A 21,474-nucleotide genomic window follows, 5' to 3' on the forward strand; every position below is an offset into this window, starting at 1 on the left:
TTCAGTGATCTACCGCTTGCAATGAGAAAGAAAAGGGGGGCACACAAACAACTGTTTTTTTCATTCCCGGCTATCGCATTCTCTCTATTCTCCCTCTTCAGCATGATGCACTGTTATGACAGATGGATATTTGCCCAGAACATGCACTGAGGCATACAAAGTACCCTTTTGATACATTCCTGAGACAAGGGTTAGCTTTATTAAAGTGATATGATACAAATCCCACCAGCGCTTATGTTAAAGAGTATCTTTTTTAATGCTGATAACTGGGAAACCCATTCAATGAGTTGGAATGCAGGGCTCCCATACACTTACTACTTCAAACACATATATTTGGTTTTTACTTTTTTTTTTATCCCTTGGCTTATCACAAAAACCTTGTCCAATATCTTGCACTATGTGTAATTAAAATGGTCTGCCATGGTTTCTAAATTATTTGACTGTGTACTTTTATAAATTAGTTTTAATTTTTTATGCGTAAAAAACCTAAAGAATAAAAAAGAAACTTGATAACAGAAAAAGAGGGAAAAAAGAACAATCAAATTCTTTAAACATGTACTCATTGTAGCTCTGGCCTTTGATCACTTAAATCCTCACACATTCATTTGAAAAATAAACCCGTCACTCTATCTCTGAAGCAGCTGTTCCCGTTTCCCCCCTTACTATACAAGCTGCTATTAAACAGATAATACGTCTCCACCTGTTGACTAAATATACGTATATTTTGTTTTTTATCTTGACAAGCAGAGGGTTTTTGTGCATACAAAAAAAGATCAGAGCAAAAAAATCAACAATTAATCTTTTTTTTTTTTCTTTTTTTTTTTTTGGGGGGGGGGGGGGGGGGAGTGTTGTCTAAAGAATATGGTCATAAATTCTATGCAGTTAGTAATTTTGTTACTTATGATACTAGATTAAATTCCTTGTCCATTTGACCTATATTATCACATGAATGGGATAGTCCTGCCCTGCAAAGGTATGACTTACTCTATCACCTTGCATCACTTTAACCCTTTCTAGCATTACACCAAATATTTGAATCATAAAACAAAGTGTGAAGGTTCGTGTTTCCATTCGTGTAGTAAATAACGTACCACACATAACAATTAAAGCATTACACAGAATTTAGCCCTTCAACATTTGAATTTTAAAACAGGGTATGAAGGTTTGTATTTCCATTCGTGGAGTCATTATTTTATCATTTGGAACGTCCACTCAAGAACAGCTTTTATTGCATCACATACATCCTGTTGAGTAAGAACTCTCAGGATATACTAACTAAAGATGATTGTTTAAAAAGACAAGTGACCAGTGTACTCTCTGGGTACTGAATGTCACTGCATGGTTTAGAATTTATAGTGTCACAGATTTGACCTTGTTTGAGTTTACCTCTCTGGTAATTTTTCCATGCCCATCAAAATCGTAGAGAGTAAACGACCATTCCTGCTTGTTCTTCTCAAGTCCTTCAAAATGCACACCACACTCAAATTCCTGGAAAAGAAATGATCCTCATTTTTATCAAAATAGTTAAAAAAAAAAAAAATCCAAATCTAACCTTCAAATCCACTATCACCCCCTATCACACAATCTATTTTGCAACCCCCTCCCTAAAATAATACTCCCCCCTGCCCAACTTTCAATTAATAAACGCACCAATTGAAATGCATTATCTGCAGGTACTTTAATAGAACTGGAATAAGTGTTCACCATTGCCATTGATTTTCAAGTTAGCATGCACACAATCTTCTGCACCAGATGCTGATAATTTGAAGAGTGTTGTGCATGTTATGGTGTTATTGTGTACACTGACTCTGCAGACCGAACTAGCTAGTAGAAGCAAAATCAGCCAGTAGCAGCCAAATTGAGCAACTGTTGTCTTCTGCAAGCAATTGCAGGAGTCACTTGCATACGGAGATAATCAATTTATGGCAGGTTATTGGGGAATGACAGATATCTATGGCTGCTGGTCATGTAAGTCCTTAATGACTTCCTTGGGGAATTTCATTCAGTTTTAACCCCTTTATCCCCCCACCCCAAATCAAATAAGCAAAAAACTCTGATGCTGTAACTAACCTTTATACACTTAAGAGATTGGTCTTGATAGAGCCATAATGCGCACTGGGTTGAGATTACAAATAAAATGATTTCAAAAAACATTTTCAAAAGCTGCTCTTGTTAAATATTTATGCATCTTAATCCACATTCACTTTAGTTGATAGTGGATAATGGACACTTAAAAGTTGGGGGGGCTAAAAAAATGATCGAGCCTGCCCTTATAAACTGCTTTATAATCAGTGGAGTTGAACTGCAATTACCAGCATATAAGTGGTCCTATTTGTTCTCTAACAAAACCGACATGGTCCTCCCGAAATGAATGAAATATTAATTCCGAGCTCGGGCATCAGGACTGTGCGAGTCTCCGTTTAATGGCTCTCTATGTTAATTTCTTGTCAGCTGTTGAAGCTACAAACTCATGTGGAACAGTTCTAAAGGAAGAATTATGATTCAGATGATAATCGGCCACCTTAACTTAAATGGGATGTTGGAAAAGCGGGGAGAAAACAAAGTATCGTTTGTCTGATATTTCCTTCAGTGTTTGAGCAACATCAATTGTGGGTGGACATCAAAAGATTTTTTCGGTGACAATATGCAGGTTTTCAACCCCCAATTTCTATTCCATTATTCTCATAATCAACAATAATTTTCAATCAATAAAGTAATTTGTATCAATACCTTTAACATTTCAATTCCCGGGGAAATCACAGACACAATAGGAAAGTGGGAGTGATTGAACATCCTGATTTGAAATATCATCTACAAATCTAAGATGATCTCATTCCATCAGCATCACCCCCTTCCTTCTACTCAAGAAGATGTTTGTTTTAAACAAGTTACATTATGGGACACAGATGCATTTTAATTTGCTTAACTTATCCTTATACAAATACAGTAGTTTATTATACTTGGACACTGCAAACAGTGGGGAGTGTGACATTAAAGAAAGAGAAAAAGCTGAATGGTGGGGGGATTTAACACTGAATGCAAATACTATATATAGTGACTGGGGACCACCTGTACAAAAGGTCCCAGTGTGTTGTTAGCTGTGCCTCACATATGGCCGGCTTGACCGGCTCAGGTAGAAGGGGACGGTCCCCTCTCTCCAAGCACTGGGACAGATTGTAAACAATTATTTCTCACAAGTCATCAATATTAGAGACTCAATAGTGACATCAAAGCCTCCGCGATTCACTTCCACTAATGACCAAACCGTGTACACACACCGGTCGTGGTGACACTAACGGCGGGGGAATGACGGCAGTTTTATTCCCATTACTTTAGCTGCGCCTTTATTACTTATTTATGTACGTTTCAAAGGAACTCGATACTTATTCGTTATTTTGGAGGCTGTTTTGGCTTGAAAATTTAGCACATAAATGCCATATAGGGGCACTCGGTGGTGTTTCAAGTTTCCTTAGAAGTCAGTTTATGATTGGCTTTGAGGAACTGACCCAATGTGTGGCTTGCTCTGTACACAATGGTACAGAAAAGACATTAAAGGGGGACATCTGTCATTTCATATGTAGCCATTTAGCTCTACAGCTTTGCCAGTTTTATTTGAAATTCCCAAAAACACCCCCCCCCCCCCCCCCCATTTTTAAAAATGTTTATAACCTTTCATTCAAAAAGTGGGTAGTAATAAATCTCAAATGCATGTTTTGCATTTGCACTTTTATTAACCCTTCCAAGTGTCAAAAAAAGAAAAAATTTGTTATTAAAAAATATCTGAATATAACGTAATCAATTTAGAATATTTTTCTTCTCCGATAACTGATATCATGTTTTTAATAATATGAACTCATAACGCCTTCCAGTAACATCAAAGGCCTCATTAAATTACAAAGCCACCAATGATATATGTAATACCTATATCATTTCTTGCACACTTTGGCACCGACTTCGCACACAATGAAAGGGTATATATCTTGACGACCATGGCTCATTTAATTTCAAACTATGCTCAGAGGTGAATTACATTAGCCGAAAAGAGAAAAAAATAATTCTCTGTACTTTTAACGAATCAGAATGGAACTTTGCAATAGTAATTTACAAATGAATGCTTGGAAGCAGGATACAATTCCGCAGCTCACCTAATTTCTATTCAAAAGACAAAATGTTCTCTCTTTGATCGTTATCAGGCTTTTCTTTAAATTCTAATCATCATTATCAACATTATCACTGTCAAATATTCATGACTTTTTAAAAATAGCTTTCAGATGCTCAGACGCAATCTGTGTTTCTTTTTCTGCATACATAACACCCACTTAATATTTTGTTATTATATAAACAGACTTAACTAGAGTAAAATCTATATATATTCACATACAGAAGGAATTATTAATTTTAAGAAGCCTGGGTGGTCAAAAATTTAACCATCAGATCTACCTTAACTTTTTAAACATGATATTTTTTTTTAGCTATAAACTGTAACTGTTTTAAAGTAAAGAAAAATTCCAAGTATTTTAGCTTTAAAATTGGATTATTTTTTCATATCTTTATTCATTGCTCTTCTTCTCAAGGAGATTAATATAGACTAAAAAATGGCCATGACCACCCAGTCGTCTTAATGAAATTTGACTGCTGTGACTTACCTCAATATTAAGCTGTGGTTTATCCAGGCCCTGCTCCAACTCCAGAACCTTGGGATTCTCTGTATCCATCTTCTGTGGAGGAAGTTCCACTGAATAGAAATATTGCCGATGATTAATACTCACTTCATGTGCCATGGCAGATACATTTATCACCCCCACAGAACAAGCCCCTTCACCCCACATCAAGTCTGATTGCCCGATAAAAAGGATTTCAAATGATCTTTTTTTTGGCAGAAAAGCTAAATTTCCTTTTTTTAAATTCCAGGTATAGGACCAGCAGTTTCTTGCTCCCAAATAAAAATTTATCCACAATCTAAAAACATTTCAGAGTTCCCTTCCTTCACATCATTATATCCAAATTTTAGGGGAAATGTTTTGAACTGAAAATTTCAAGTGTTTTTAAAAACATTGACTGCAGTTGCTGTCATGAGCAATGAGTATCATACCTCGCAGTGGAATGTTCCCTCCTTTATTCTCCAGGCTGACTGACAGTTCCTGCAAATTAGAGAGAGAAATCTCAGTGACTCATATGGTTCACAACAATGTTCTACAGCACAGCAATCTGATCGGACCCAATCTATAACCAAATTTCAAGAATATTCTGTCTGCCTGGAAACCGATTCCAAACTATATCATGTAAAATTCTCTTGTTTTTATTTTTACTTTGCCAATCCTTCAGCATTCCGAGAACTTGATTAATACAACCACCGTATCCTACCAAAATGGCAGCTGTTTGTTCTCAGAAGAAAAGCCAGAAGAATCTGCAGTTTGCCAATAATATTATCATCAAAAACTGTCATCTGATCAAACTTGCTCCTCTCATTTTCACTTCCTCTGAACTTACAAAAGAGGTGCTTGGCAGAATGCTCTCTCAGACAGTTAAGAGACAGAGAGAGATTACCACCAAGCCCCTATGTGAGTTTGGAATCAAAGCAGAAAATAAATCAGCTACCACAGAGGCAAGTGTTTCATCAATTTTTCCCTTACTCCCAAAACTTTGTGGAATCCCAGAATCTTCTTCCCAATAGCAGCTCCCCTGGAGAATAATCGTTTGGAACGTGCCCTCATTCCTCGACCTTTTCTGATGAAGACTACAGCGGACAGCCAAGTTGTTTAGGTGCTGTGTTTACCAATTGATAGAGACACCTTTGTGTACCTGTGCAGGTAATCTACCTGGCTGCCCTGATCAAAGGCTCGCTGGAGTGAAGATGTTATGTAAGCTGGACATCTGGGCTGACACAATCTGATTGGAGTATTATTACCTTTTGTTCAATTTACCAACACCTTGCCTTTGATGCTTGCACAAGGATGTTAACACCTAACAGCTTTAGATGTTTAACAAGCAAAGATAACGTTAACCTCAAAAGCAAGCACACACACACTCTTACAATCTACAATAATTTAAGACCACATGTTCTGGGAGGTATTTTTACTCTATTTGAAAATGAATTCCGCTCATTAATCTGTTTCAGGTTTTTTTTTCTTCAAGCATTACATTCCTCATCAATTAGATACTAAATTGGTGCTTTTGTGATTATAATTAATTGACATACCTGAATGAACACAACAAAGTATATCTTTGATTATAACTCTTTAATCTATTTACATCAAAGGTATTAATTAATTAAACCCCCCACAACAAATAAAGATGGCAACAATTAAGCCTCCTTATAAACAAAAACAACAAAGTGAACTCTTTCTTACCTTTAAAGAATTTAAGAATACCATTCCTCATAAAGCATAGAATAGCACACAGTCTGGAGCCTGCAGAATTTGACTAACACTACCTCAGCCCCTAGCTAACAGTCCTTTGATAGTAGAAGAGTTAAAGAATTAGTCTACCAATCACGGCCTGAGCACAGGAATCAATAACTATCTCTCCTCCCTGTGTCTCGAGATCAAAGGCAGTTATGCACCAAGGGGAAGGTCTCAAAAGGTGCCCATAGTAGTTCCTTGGATAGAAGGCTGGCCGCCAGATGAAAGGTGGAAGTCATTAATTAGCCGCATACATCACTAAATATCTTTAAGTCTACTTTGGGTCAAACATCAATTAAGGAAAAAGCATTTCGTAGTACAGCTAGTGTACATTATTTATTTGCTTTATTTTTTTGTGATTTTTACTCTTTTTTTTTTTGGCAATTTACACAGAACTTTATGTTTGTAAGAAAAATATCCAGCATATTATTTAGTCCAATTTTAAAACCACTGGTAAACAAACTAGTGTAGAATTTTTACGGCCAGGTGAACAGATGTTCTGATCCTTTTAACTGGAATGTGGAGGTGTAAAGTAATTACAAATTCACAGTGAGTGCCCCCATAACTGACCACTTGGGCAGACAGAACAAAAGAAAAAAAATAATGCAGCTAATTCACAGTCGAAAATACTAATAATAACGACCCTCTTCATGCACTTGCAATTATAATGACAGTTGGTACTTTTTTCACACCTGTTGTCAGGTCTGGTGAGTTATGGCCCTCAACCTACTGTCTTTACAACCCCCTGTCTATAAAAGCCAGTCAATTAAAGTGTCAACATGCATGTACAATGTCCATAAAACATGTAAGACGGTGAGCAATTTATGGACCCCTATCTCTCTTTTCACTTCACTCACAGTTTACATAATCCTTGTGCCTTTTTCCCATGTTTGTTTTCATTGTAACAACATGATCAACATGGCCCCCAAGGACACCTTTGAAAATTGTTATGACATGACAGAGCGAGTTCACATGCTTTGATTATGAATAACATGCCTGCCAAAATTTTTTCGGGCACATTCTACTTATTAATTTTCTCCATGGCTGTAAAAAAATGATGTGTGGCATTTTAACTGTCAGCGAGTGAAAATGACATTGACAAGCATTAATGTTGTTCTCTAGATCAAGGATTTTATTTCTGTACAGCTCAAAGGGAATCATGACAAATCATAATGCACATTACAGCATAAATTTTATGAGTGATAAAATTTTTTGTCTCTATTTATAATTTAAGTATTAATCACCCCCCCCCCCTTCCATGTATTTTCATTAGCTGCAGTTTCCTGGTACCCCTTCATTATCATGCATTAAAATTGTTTCCTTCTCTGTGGTATAACCGTAAAATTAAACCCTTGTGAATTCGCCTCTCCAGCATGTATTTTGAAATAAAGAAAAATTTACATTTTCAACCTTTTCTAGAACAAAACACCAAGTGCTTGGTTTATGTCTTTATTTGCATTTCTATGGACCAAGCCATCTTCAGGGAAATTTGATGTATGACAATTCCAAACTGAGCAGATAAAAACTTCCCCTTGTCATCTCCAGAAAACCCCATTTGTCACCATTCACAATTCATTCTTCCACTAATCTGCACTGATCATCATTTAATTGTGCCATTACTGCTATGAAGATCCCAGCCCCTGGGTCCCTGGACTCATTTGTTGAGTGCTGGCCTGTCTACTCATCAAAATCAAATCATACATCATGACCAGGAGATGAAGGTATCAGCAATAATCAGAGAAACCAGCCCCATTGACTCATTCTTGCATGGACCAGTAGCTCTTACTCACAAAGACGATCCAAACCATTGACCCTGTGTTCGTGTCACTTACTCGCAACCTTCCAGACAATTATCTGGTACCCCATAATTTTTCAACTATCATCCCCTTATATCTATGAGCTCCTGTAGATAGCCCTTGCCCTCTAAAATATACAGTCATACATAAAGACTTATACATCCCCTTATAGTGTTGAAAAATCTCCTTTTCCGGTTGACATTTAATGTTTTCCCCACAGGCACGAAATCACTCTAATCATATTTTCCTGTAAGTGCCCCCTATACTCTGATCAAACAGATTGGTATATGCATTATTGATGAGCCCCACGACTCTTATTTGAAGGTCTGCCATATTGTCGGGATCAAAGGGGGCCTTGTCATCACCTAGCTCCAACGGTGTTTGCCCAATAAAAGGCAATTCACTTCAATCTTTGATGAAGATCTTGGAACATTTCAATCATAATTTCCAAGAGCACCATTCTTCTAGCTCTTATACCTATATATCATCAGCAGCATACAGCAACAATGGGTTCCAAAGAATTACAACACAAAATTCATTATCTCCACTTTCTCTCAAAGTCTGCCAAAAAATTTTCAAAGGGATTGCGGAACATTCTTACATAATCATAACAATAGGAGGATGTTTGGGGGTAAACATTTTCTTTTTGCCAACTTTAAACATTAAGAACAAAACACAGCGGCTTAATTGTGACAAAGGAAATAATTGAGAATTTATGATTCAAATATGATTCACATAACAATTCTGTAAACTAATATCGGTCCATATGCACCAGTAATATCACATTTGATATCTTACAAACTCACAATTGCATTGTTATGAAAGGTGGCCTATCTCTGGTTGGTATTAAAAGAACCAATATTCCATTAAAATCACAAATCTTTCTTGGCAAGAAAAAAATTAAGACTTGTGTAATTGAATTTCTTATTTAATTCCACATCATATATGATTAGAGTTTTAAGAATTCATCATTAAACTCCTCTTAATTTGGAAGTAGACACATACAACGAAGCAGCCACAACCTCCTTATATTAAGCCTCATTATAATGAAATAATTATAACTGTGATATTCGCAATTAAAAACATTGAAGAACTCTTTTTGCTTTTAAAGGTATGCAGTAGATGTTATGTCTGTAAATACGGCCTTGACCTACGGTGTTTGATAACAGTACTGTGTTGTACCGAAGGATTCAGTGCATTAAATTCCTGAGAAACCCTGCATCAGTCTCTATTAATAGATACAAATATCAAAAAGTTCCAATTTGAAAACACAATATACTGTAAAAGTTTAAATCCGCGTAAAATATCCCAGTGCGTACGGTAAAAAAAATTAGAAGTTGCGTGTGGTAATTCAAGCATCCGCGTATTTAATACCTACACATATTGTTTGACTCCAGAAAATGCATACTTTACCACCAGTGAAAACAACCACTTTTAAAGTATACTACATGTACATGTACTGATCTCAGGATGTCATCTCAATCATAAAAAGAGAGCTGTCAGTCTTCAAACTGCTTTTACTTAATTTGAAAGTCAATCAATTTATATCAAACATAATAATTATACATGTATAATGTATACAGACACATATACATGAATATACACCAGCGCGCAGGCAGTACTGTAAGAAATTTGACTCGGTGAGACTAGATCTAGTAAGAGTTAATTCATATAATATATATATCTGTTGATGATCCATCTTCTCTTTCCCCCTTCCTCTGTGTTTAATGGCAGATCTTATCTCGGGAAATATTTTAATGTAAAGCACTTCCTCGACACAAAAAAAAGTTGATACACATCAATCGAAAATCAAGATGCACACCAGAGTTCTGTCTTTTGATGTGAGCCGGATTTACATTTCAAGCCCAAGTACAACTTGATGCATTACATTTACATTATTGCAATATTCATATCAATAAAAGAAAAAAAAAATCACTTTACATTCTGATTCAAAAGGAAATCAAGCTATATCAGATAGTTTTAGGTTATCAAACCTTTGAATAACATCACTAAATCCTTGGCACCGTTTATTTTTTTAAACTCGTTTCATCTTAAAAAAAAAAACCAACCACGTGATTCCATAATCAATTAATCTAAAGGAGGATTTTATCATTTCAAATGAAAGAAAAAAAATTTTGTTTAAAAAATTGATCGACATCACAAGTTTATAGTTCCCAAGTGAGCGAAAACAAACTAAGCCACACAAATGTAAAGAGAGCTGGTCTGATTTCTATTCTATGCAACCAATTAGTTTATTTGAATGTAAGTACCGTAATCAGGGTATACTGACATCAAAAACTGAAATACATCGTTAACTTTTATAACGTTACGAAAGCAAGAAAAATCAAAATAATACCCTCCATTTAGTGTCTGCAATTACAATGTATATAAACAAATGATATGCACGATATTATGCATTTGAAAGTTATTACATTATGTCTAATGAAAAATATGTTATGTAATAATCTAATGAGAGGTTTCTGAGTTCACAGATTTTCTTTTTCTGAATATCAAAACATAAAATGGTTATTTTCATGTCAGCAGTAAATGATTAATATTTTTTGTTATGGAGTTTTTCGTATAATTATCACTCAACAATAGCACTGAAGAGATTACATGCGACATGAAGTCACGTTTTTGGTTAAAAATTATTTTTCCAATTTAAATGTTTACGATGATTTAGTAAGGCATTTTTAATAGACAACAAAATTTGAGTGTCATTCGTTGAGTTATAAGCGAGACAGAGCTTACAATTCTTTGCTATGTAAACAAAGCCTTTGTTTACATTTTGAAAGTTGAAGTAAAAATTCCAGTTTTAGACCTAAAATGAATGTTTTAAACATTTGGAACTGTTAATCTATGTTTAAAATGAATAAGAAGATAGACAAATCAGCTTGAAAAAGACCTTTACTGGTATATTGAACATATGTAAACAAAACAGGGCATGAGTCTTGTTTACATGGCAAACTATTGTGAGCCCTCTATCTTGCTTGAAACTCTATGACTGACTCTCATATTTTATTTGATTCCTATTAAAGGTATTGTAAACATTAAAACAGAAAACAGAATTTGACCAAAATCGTGACCATGCCCCTTTAAGGAAAAAATTTAAGCAGATTCGTTAATCTGTTCATTTAATCTTAAGGGTGGTATGGGACACCTGTTGATATCAACGTGGATAATCAAAATATTTTCACCCGTTAAGAATTTTCAAATTTTACAATATATGACCAAAAAAAATGTTGTTTGAAATTTGTAAGGAAAGGTAAAACTTGTTAGAGCACTGATTTGTAGTTAACACTTTAACCCATTGTGCTGCGCTGCTAGGAAACAATTTTTGCTCTAAAAACATCAATGAAATTATATGCTTGATTTTATGTTTTTTACAATAGAAAGCATGTCACATCATGGAGGTATCCCATACCACCTTAATGAGTTTTACGACCACTGAAGTAATTTTACACAGTAAACAACAAAAATAACGCTGTAAAACAACTGTAGTCCCCAAGGTCAAGAATTAAAAATGAAAACATTAAATTACGAACTGATATATATACTGTTCCCATTTGAAAAGCATTTGATTTTAGAACTTTTGCATTTTCTCAAAAGCTTGACAATTTCAATATTTAATGCAAGTACAGAAAGACTTATAGATTTGTTATTCTGCTTTAAGGATTAAACAACTTCTGACATAAAAGCGCTGCTTTGTTTGATTTAACATAACATCCAATGAAAGAGCAAAGAATCAGAGAGGCTGCATGCACATCCAAGAGCCTTGGTAAAAAAGAACACACTGCAAAAACTAACAGCACTCTAAAAGAAATGAACCACCAAAGCATATCGTAAATAATTAATTAACTGTGTAGGTATTTTAAGTCCGTCGCAGTTCAAACAAACAAAAATGCTTCATGGTTTTCTGAAACGCCAATGCTCAAAATTAATTTAATGCCGCTAAAATGACTTGTCTTTGAAAACAAAATAAAAATTGTCCTCATTATCTTCAGCAGTCATTCTGTTTTTTAACATTTCTATTTTTTAAACTTCATCGTTAGAAATGTATTATTAGATAGGAATTAGCAATTTCTTTCATGCTGATAATAAAACTCTTTCATGCAGTAACTCCCACAAATTAATCTTCTGTATCTTTTGAAATGATGATGCCGCATTTCAGAAGACTAAAAATCTTACCATTAATACTCTTTACATCTCTATACATGAGTTGACTCTCAAAAGAGTTTGGATGCAGTAATTTTCACTGCACCACTGCTTGCAAAATTCAATATTTAACAAAATTGGATCCAATTAAAGAAAAGCCTCTACCTCTGAGTTTTGTACTTAATCAATCTGTATGGATGGATAAAAAAAATCTCCCAATTTTTCTTTTGTAGAATAGCTGTACATGTTTAGCTCTTTGGGGAAATTCAGGTTGACATATGCCTTCACATCAACCATTTCGGAATATGTCTATGCCATGTCCACCTAAGTTATATGTACAGAATGGCAGCTGAAGAGATCAATCTTAATTCTTGATTTCACTCATAATTTCAATTAAAAGAACCTACTCAGGTGAAGAGGTTTTCTTACAACTTGAACACTTTAATGAATTGTGGAATGAAGTTCAGGATAGACTAGACAAAATCTTATACATTTTGTTTATTTATACTGCCTTTAAGATAGACTACAGTAATTCTATTTTTCCTTCCAAAAATGGGTAAAAATATCATTCAAAATAGTGAGAACAATCAGTTCAATTATATTGGCCTGAGAATTACCTTCAGTATATTGGGAAGGAAATTTATGGACATGTTTTGAATTACAAACAAGCTTTTTCATTACAACTTGTATCATTCCAGTCTAAGTGATTGCAAAGTTTTCTGCACCTGTGAGGATAAATTTAATGCAGGTGTTGAAAACAGAAAAAGGTAAACAGGTGTTTTTAAACAGAACAACAAACTTCTTCAGCTGAAATAGCATCATATAAATGGTAAAAGGGAGCCTGTTTGACCATTTCATATTTCTTCTGCAATGCTAAGACCCTACCACATAGAAAAGCTGCCAAATTCAGTTACCGTATCTTGATCAAGACTGTCCAAAGGATAACATTATATGTAAGGAAAAACTAAGTCTAAACCTACAAAGACTTTCTGAAAAACTTATTATCTATCAAATAACTGTATTTATAGTAACTATTTGTAGTAGGCCAGTCAATACAGTATTTCTTTTGTAACTTTTTTTTTTTTTTGGAAAAAAGAGGAAATTTGATATCATCGTCAAAACTCCAACCCCATCTCCCTTTTCACATCTACCTTTTTAATTCTTAAAATTTTGCCGATAAAGTTCTATAAAGTTTTATTTCAGGTCATAATAAATGATACTATTTCTGTAATTTTTCAATAAAATGTCACATATTCTGACAAAATAAAAAGAAGAGGATTTGACAGACTATTCTGATCAACCAAAAAAAAAAAAATGGCAAAGAAGTTGATGAAAACTTGTGCTAAACTCACAAAACACGGTTTTAAAGCATAAAACTACTGACAGCTTCTATGGCCTGCAGATGCCTTGCAAAGATTCTTTGAATTCTGAAATTCTGAGAGTTCGCAGCCAGTGCGCTAATCCCCAGCCGAAGATCAAAGGGAGCCCTCTCTGTACAGTCTGCCTTGCTTCAAATATTATTTATTTCATAAAAAACAATTATCAGATATATACCTCCGTATCTCTGTATTAAAAAAAAAAAACCCTTGGCCAACAGCAGACTATATCTTCAGTAGATGGCAACATTGAGCTATGCCGATTTTTCGCTACGAGACCTGACAATAAACAACTGATCAAAGAAACTGCTTCAAACACTGGCTGGTCATCAAATCATTTCTGCCCCCATTTAAAAAGATCAATATCGCTAAAAAACAGCATATGGAATAACTCACATTGCTAGATATAGATAAAAATTCTGACATCTTTGGGTATAAATGAATGTGTTATTGACAATAGCAGGTTTATCTTAATGACTGTATTTCATGTTTACAGCGCTTTCTCTTCCTCCAATCCCAAGTGCCATTCAACCATTTCTCTATCCTCTTGTTCTCGCTAGTCCAAGTATCAATATTTGCCTAATTGCTTATTTGCTCCATTAAATAATTCATAATAGAAAGTTTGTGTCATGAAAAATGATTCATAGCTAACTTTTTGATCCATTAGGTGATGCATGTATATATAACTGTTTACAGTTTCTCAAAACATCAGGTTAATGCATATTTTGTACATACAAAAAGTGCACTTGTATGCACCTTCCAAAGTACTATCACAAATTAAAAATAAGTAAACATGTTAACGTCAAATTCCTGGTTGCTTTTATTCTTATTTTAACTATTTGAAAACTCAATTAAAGTTTTAACTAAAAAGCAAAAAAAAAACTTTTTGAAGACCTTTTATTATCAAACATTAATCAATTCAGTTGAAGTTTAAACTTATATAGCAAGGAAAACCTTTTCTAGCCTTTGTATCAAATTTAGAATCAAGGCAGAAAACTATCCCTCCCCCCAATCTTCATACTCATTTTCCATACTTTACTTTTAACCTTTGAAGCTCTCCTAATAATTATACAATTTTGTCAAAATGGTTGATAGTTTGATGGTTATCAATGCATGCAATTCAAGCTGACTGTAATAAAAAAATGAGAAAATATACATTTTCATTTTTTATCATTGATTTTCATGTGTCACAATAAATTATGAGTAAGTGAACATACATAGTATACAAAAAGAATGGTATTCAAAAAGACATTTTGGCAATTCAATGCCAAATGTTAAATTTGTGTAATGATACAAAACCAAGCAACCATTTATCATCTCAATAGAAGCGAAGTTTTGATCTTTATCTGAAATGCAAGAGTTGTCATACGTACAACCCAACAAAACACTCATTTAATGGACCACATATTAAGTTTTTTTTTTATCAGACACCATGAAAAAGCCTCTTAATCAGTTGCCAAAGAAATTTTTCTTCTTCTTCTCATACCGCCAAAAAAAAATAACCTTGCACTTTATTTATACAAACCTGAATATTTGGATCATCTCTCAATTAAAAATCTGAAAATATTTGGCCAAGTATTTCCTTAACATTTACTTCAACGCAATAGACATTTCTTCTAATGAATACCGTAATCTGAAAAACTCAGACTTATAAAAAAAAAATATGTGATTAATCAGTCATCTAAGAATATAAGCAAGGCCGGGTCTTTAATGCCAACAGGAAATGTAGTTTTTCATCATTAGAAGAAATATAAATCCCTATTTCTGCAAGTAGTAATGGGACTGCTCGGTTTACTCAGACCGCTACACCGATCTCTCCTTTAGCCCAATCCCGCAGGATCTCGCCCTGACACTGGATTAAGTCCTGACCCATTACTGGTCAGATAAATAAAGATCGGTCTCCTTTGATCAGTCATCTGTGATTGATTTCGCCATTTTGATTTCTGCCAGTCGACCTTTTATAACTCTTGATAGTCAGCCTCAACCATAGAGGTTGCAGCCATGGGCTGACTTTATCGCAGGACAATAGCGTAATGAATTTCTGATGGATTAGATAATTGTCCCCAATATTCCTCAATTAATATTCCATAAAGCCTGTTTTTACTTTGAACACTCTGATTACAAAGAGATTTAACTATTACATGGTAATAACACGGCCTGTCCTATCATAATATTCCCAGATAAGGTTTCCATTGATCTCGGCCAGAAAAATAGAGAGGTCCCTGGCAAGGCTTTAAAGGACAAATTAAAGATTAATATCTACCGTCTTTTCTTTGAACTGCCCCATACATGTCTATATAAACAAAGCTTTTTAAAAGGTTAAAAAACGGTCACTTGCATGAACTCATTTAGAACCCTGCTTTTTTTTAAGCACCCCCTTTATTAATAAAAAAAAAATGTACCCTTAAAAATATGCTGCAAATGAATGATAATTCTTTTTTTTTTTTTTGGCATTCTGATTCAGCCTGTTTGAAATTTACAAATGAAATAAAAGTACAAAATGGAACTTCACAAGATGTACACCAAAAAAACCTCTCCTTTACAGGCTTTAGATCTCCTTGCAGCACCAACACCCTCCCTCATAAATTATCAATTGGACAAGGCCCATCACTCTGCAGATAAAGGGACATAGTTTCTCACAAGTTCCCTCTGTGAGGTCTTGGCTCATCAGAAGACAGGCAATGTATGTACCATTTATATGTCCACACCCCCAGAACTGTTTACAGCAGAAGTCAAAAAGGTCAGAAATGCAGAAAATGAAGCTGCTTTCATGCAGCAAGCAGCACACAGATCTGAAAGAAGTTTCAGATATATTAGTCATTCCTTGTTTATGTTGGTGTGTATTACCATACTACATCAACTTCTTTTCTTCCTGATCCTTTACAAACTCAAACAAAATCACAGTCTATCACAAATTAAATTCCCATGAAAAAAAGTTTTTTGAAACTATGTGTCATTTGTCTATACTACCCATTCTATAAAATTGTGGGAAGAAACAATAAGACAGACAGGTCACAAATCTATCAAAACTTTTTGTGCAACAATCAATTAATTATTAAATCTAGATAAAACCCCCCTGCTTTAGATCCAACTTACATATATATGTATGCATGTATACTAATATATACATACAAACCTTTGATCTCAGAATTCAAGTTTATTTTTCATGACAAAATGAAGACTTCAATGAGCACTAGAATGAATACATCCTGTCTGATGTAATACTAATGCATGGACATTTATTTCAATTTATTGTTTGGTGACGCATATTCAGGATGCCATGTTCCGTGTTCCAGTTGCTATGTTCCAGTTGCTCTATCAACATAATTTAATCCTAATCTTAGCAAGTTATATTTTATTAACGTAATGATGCCTGCAAGACGATATTAGGATTCCCCTGTGGCTCACTTAGCACAAGCTGTATTACAAGCTTTAGTGTGATCCCCCTCCCATAAATATCCAGCCCTTGGATCATCTGATCTACCAGAATAACAATTGTTACATTTGTACAAATAACAACCGATTTGTCATAAACTGAATACATAATGCGAATATTTTTTTGCTTCTGCCTTCATTATGCATGAAGAATACTCTCAAGTGTGTGCAAGCCATAAAATCATATCGCTGTAACTATCACCTGGTAATATCAAAGCGAGAAGGAAAAATGGAGTCATTTGATGTTTCATTAGAGCAATTCTTTTATTCCCTTCTCTCTCTATTCTCTCTTCCATGCTCTGGAATTCATATGAGAATTTGCAGTCAACTGTAAGCAACAGCCTTCCTCTCATCAATTTGATTAATATTGATACAAGTCTTTCTTCCCAACCAATGAGTTGTTCACTGGAAGAAATCGTCCCTTTTAATCCACTCTTTGAAAATATCGAAATAAACTTTTCAGATTGGAAATTGCCTTGCTTACAGAACTGACAATAACTCGTGCCTTTTGATCTACTCTGTGTTTTTTCTTACCCCTCCCTTTTTATTCTTGTAATAAAGATGCCCAGACTATGAAATTTCCCTCATCTATGCCTCTGTAATTCAGCAGTGGGGATTTTTTCTTCTGGAAAGGATTAATATCTGGGCAGCTGTGTGTCCCCGAGAACTAAAGATGACTCTTGTGATTGTCACAGCAATTAAGGACTGAGCAGGCAAGAATTACCTCACCCCCAGATCTCGAAAACAAATGAGAAACCCCACTAATCGGAGCTTTCCAACGTATGTAATTACAGACTTGGGTAAAACAAGACCCTACATCATGGCTGTCAACTGAAATGCACATTTTAAAGCATTACTGCATTACTGTCATTCTGTTTGTTCAAGATTTATGTTTTGCAGACATGTTCCTGATCATCAATATTAGGTAATTCCTCCATTTTTTCCCCCTGATGAATAAGATTGAGATGAGCCACTAATGGTATAATATTTGGGAAGCAGAGTGTAATCCATCCTGAAATAAATCTTTGCAGCTTCTGTCAGACGGAGCTCTAATTGGGCAATATTTCTCTCTGCTGTCTTGTCCAAGTTTTCTCTTCTCCAAAGCCAAGGCTGACTTTTTGTCAATAACTGGCCACTGATCTAATTGGGTTTATTTATGAGTTTAGATTCTAGATCTTCTAAAAGAGAAACCCAATAATAGCCGGAGATCTCTCTCTCTCTCTCTCTCTCTCTCTCTCTCTCTCTCTCTCTCATATTTTCCATTTTACCCTTTAGCAAAAGACCATTACTGAGATGGCAAAAAAAAAATCCTTTTTCAAAAATATGCTAATGCAGTCTACCTACTTAAAAGTCTGCTATTGGCAATAGTCATTTTAACTGGTCACTGTCTACTGCCGATGGTGAGTCACTAATTTACCGACCCCACTAACAAGAGAATGTACTTAAAAACATCCCTCCTGTACTTGTTCTAGCTGGCCTGGAATTCTGTGTATTCTATCAGAGTACCTGAGTGACCCCCACACACTGACAGAAACCTCAACAGTGATGAAAAATATACCTAACACAGAGTGACAGTTTGGCGGCTCAGTACTGAAAACACAGACACAGATTTTGGGTTTTTTTATGCTATAATTACACATACTCCTTTCAAAACATCCCTGCATTGGACATCAACCAAAAATTCTTCCACACAAAATTTCAGACATGCGCAAAAAAAAAAAAAAATTTGTTTTGTTCAAATTTGCCAAGATATGTAGAGAGTCTGGCAAAAAAAAGAGAAAAAATTTGAAAACAATTTTTTATTAACCCTTTCGGTCATTACCATTATATTCAAGGAATGTTCAGAAAAAAAATTAATAACTAGATCATTGAAGGGCATTTGAAGTTAAACAATTCTGCATGATCTAAAACAAACAATAACACAGCCACCCCATACACTGCATCTGTTCGCTCCAGACTAAACAGAAGAACAGACACTTTGGTACTGTATCGTCCTCTTGAAAAAATAAACTCGCACCGATCTATCCTTAAATCCTTTGAACTTCCGTTGATGGATGACCTCATTTTCTGGGTAATCAACACACCTCGTCATGATGGATGCAGTAGCAACACTAATGATCTGTGATGTTTTACCAAAAGGAAGGGCAAATCTGTCTCTTTTTTTTCTTGTGTTTTTTTTTTTTTAACTTTTATCTTTTAATTAAGAGTACCAATACGGTGCAACATGCTTGCAATGAGGAAAGTTAAGTACACTACCTTTGTAACTGGATATTGTTAAGAATTATTTAGATTAACTATCCACCACTGTGCATGATTAAGTGTATACATGGAGTCATCGATGTTGTTTGACCAATAAATATATGTGCATAAATAAGATAAATATCTGCTCAACATTTTGCCTTCAGAAGTGGTATATTTTTCTGTTTTAATATGAAATCTATCCAACCCATATAAATGAATAAGTTAGTTTTAATAGCTAGGGCAAGAAGAAAACATTTGGAAAAATTTCTGTTTTCAAAATACCAGACAGCCTATTAAATATAGGTTAACTAATCAACAATAAAATCTAATTTAATTTGGTTGTTAGCATGACTTTTATTATGGAGGCTAAAATTTAGTCTCGTACCCCTCAATTTATCAAAAACTAATATATCACATATACAAAAAAAGCCTACCATCCAATTTCCCCTCTACATCTAATCCGAAATGTCAAAATTGCAAACATGACACTGAGAGATCAGATTGCCCCATCAGAGAATGATAATGAGGAAACACATTTGGATCATTCCCATTTTAATACTTTAAGCCTTCCAAACAACCAACAGCCTTATATTTCACCTGACGTTATAAATGATTAAAAAGCATTCCTGTTTCAAAGACATTCGAGACGTCATAGTCGGACAATGTAAACATAATTTTTTTTTTTTTTTAAATGATCCCACCTAGCATATGGTGCGAAACACCTAGGTGACAGTCGCTTGAATGAAAATCAATTAACTAATGCATCTAGATGCCAAAGACATTAACTGTAATTTGCATGAAAGAACAATTTGCAGATTATAACATTGTCATAACATCCTCAGACTTTTAGGACTTGAAGCTAAAATAATGGATCCGAAAACTACAAAGAAAAAAAGATGAACAATTTCACACTAAGATCATATACTTGTTATAAGTAATATTTATATAATACAGTTGTATACAATTTGTATACAACTGAATTATATAAGTATTACTCCAAGGTATTAAGCTTCAATTTTTTCAGAGAAATGAAGAAAAAACTTAACGCAATACCCTATTCTTGCTTTATAACCCCACACCCACCCGAAAAGAATTGCCAATTCAATTCTAATGTAAAATTAGTCAATGGAAGTATCACAGAGGGGAAAAAATTCAACAAAAACATAACTCCCATGAACAGAATAATGGTGCTTGGTATTCACAATTAACATAACTCGAGTTTTCTTTAAATAGCCAAATAATAGTGTAACAAAATATGAATGAAACTGATAGGCGGCCCGATCTGTAGATCCGTTACACACCTGAAATCGACATCAAAAGCGCTGACATTGAGAAAGTATCTCCTCGACTCTCCTTATCTGATTGGATAACTTGTGTGTAATGAAATTGTTTGCATAGGGCTACGACCATTTTTATCTCCATTTTTATCTCCGATGAAGAGTAATGCAAGATTTCAAATATTCCATTTCAAAGAGATTATATCCAAGAGAAATGCTCCGGCATCAAAGCACTTTCTTCAGACAGAGAGATAGAGGGGAAACAAAAGAGTTTTGTCCTAGATATTTATATATACAACTGGTAGAAATGTTATCTCCAAAGACATTGCCTTTAATTTGGATCTCCTTTAGTGCTATCAAAACAAGTCTTCCTCTTTAATGTCAAAGACAAGAAAGAGACATTGCAGAATATCCCTTCGTTGGTAATGACATTATCTTTGATAATGTTGTAGGCAAAGTGTAAAACTAATAAACTGGTGCAGCAAGAAAGAACAATAAACCGGATTCTTTTCCCCTGTGCAGAAAAATCATCTAGCATAATGATCATTTCTTAAAACATTTGAGCATTGCAATAATGCCAAACAATAATAAATGTACACCGGAGATAACTATGCAGTCTGGTAATCATCTAGAAAACCTAATAAAACATACAATACCATGGAATTACTTATTTTATTGTGGGAGGCCAATATCTATGGATTTTAAGACAAACTCCAACAATTTACGCCCTTATGAAATTTAATATAAAAGCATACCGGTACCTATTTCCATGGCAGAGGTACATGTAATACTT

General features: G+C 34.5%; 1 protein-coding gene across 6 annotated transcripts in view; it reads right to left on the reverse strand.

Moving 5' to 3' along the window:
* Window positions 1-21,474, reverse strand: part of LOC105345605 (protein naked cuticle homolog 2-like) — a 35,296-nt gene that overhangs the window by 5,732 nt on the left and 8,090 nt on the right. For 4 of the 6 annotated variants that reach the window (XM_066078955.1, XM_066078957.1, XM_066078956.1 and 1 more), the window contains 3 exons: window positions 5,093-5,141; window positions 4,647-4,735; window positions 1,387-1,488 (listed from right to left, as the gene is read on the reverse strand). In XM_066078955.1, the coding sequence (XP_065935027.1) occupies window positions 1,387-1,488; window positions 4,647-4,735; window positions 5,093-5,141 (240 nt within the window). Of the gene's footprint in view, window positions 1-1,386; window positions 1,489-4,646; window positions 4,736-5,092; window positions 5,142-5,633; window positions 5,998-6,350; window positions 6,976-21,474 lie in introns of those variants that run through there. The other 2 variants (XM_066078959.1, XM_066078958.1) reach the window with 2 other exon arrangements.

This window comes from Magallana gigas, chromosome 3 (assembly GCF_963853765.1).
Source record: "Magallana gigas chromosome 3, xbMagGiga1.1, whole genome shotgun sequence".
NCBI lineage: Eukaryota > Metazoa > Mollusca > Bivalvia > Ostreida > Ostreidae > Magallana > Magallana gigas.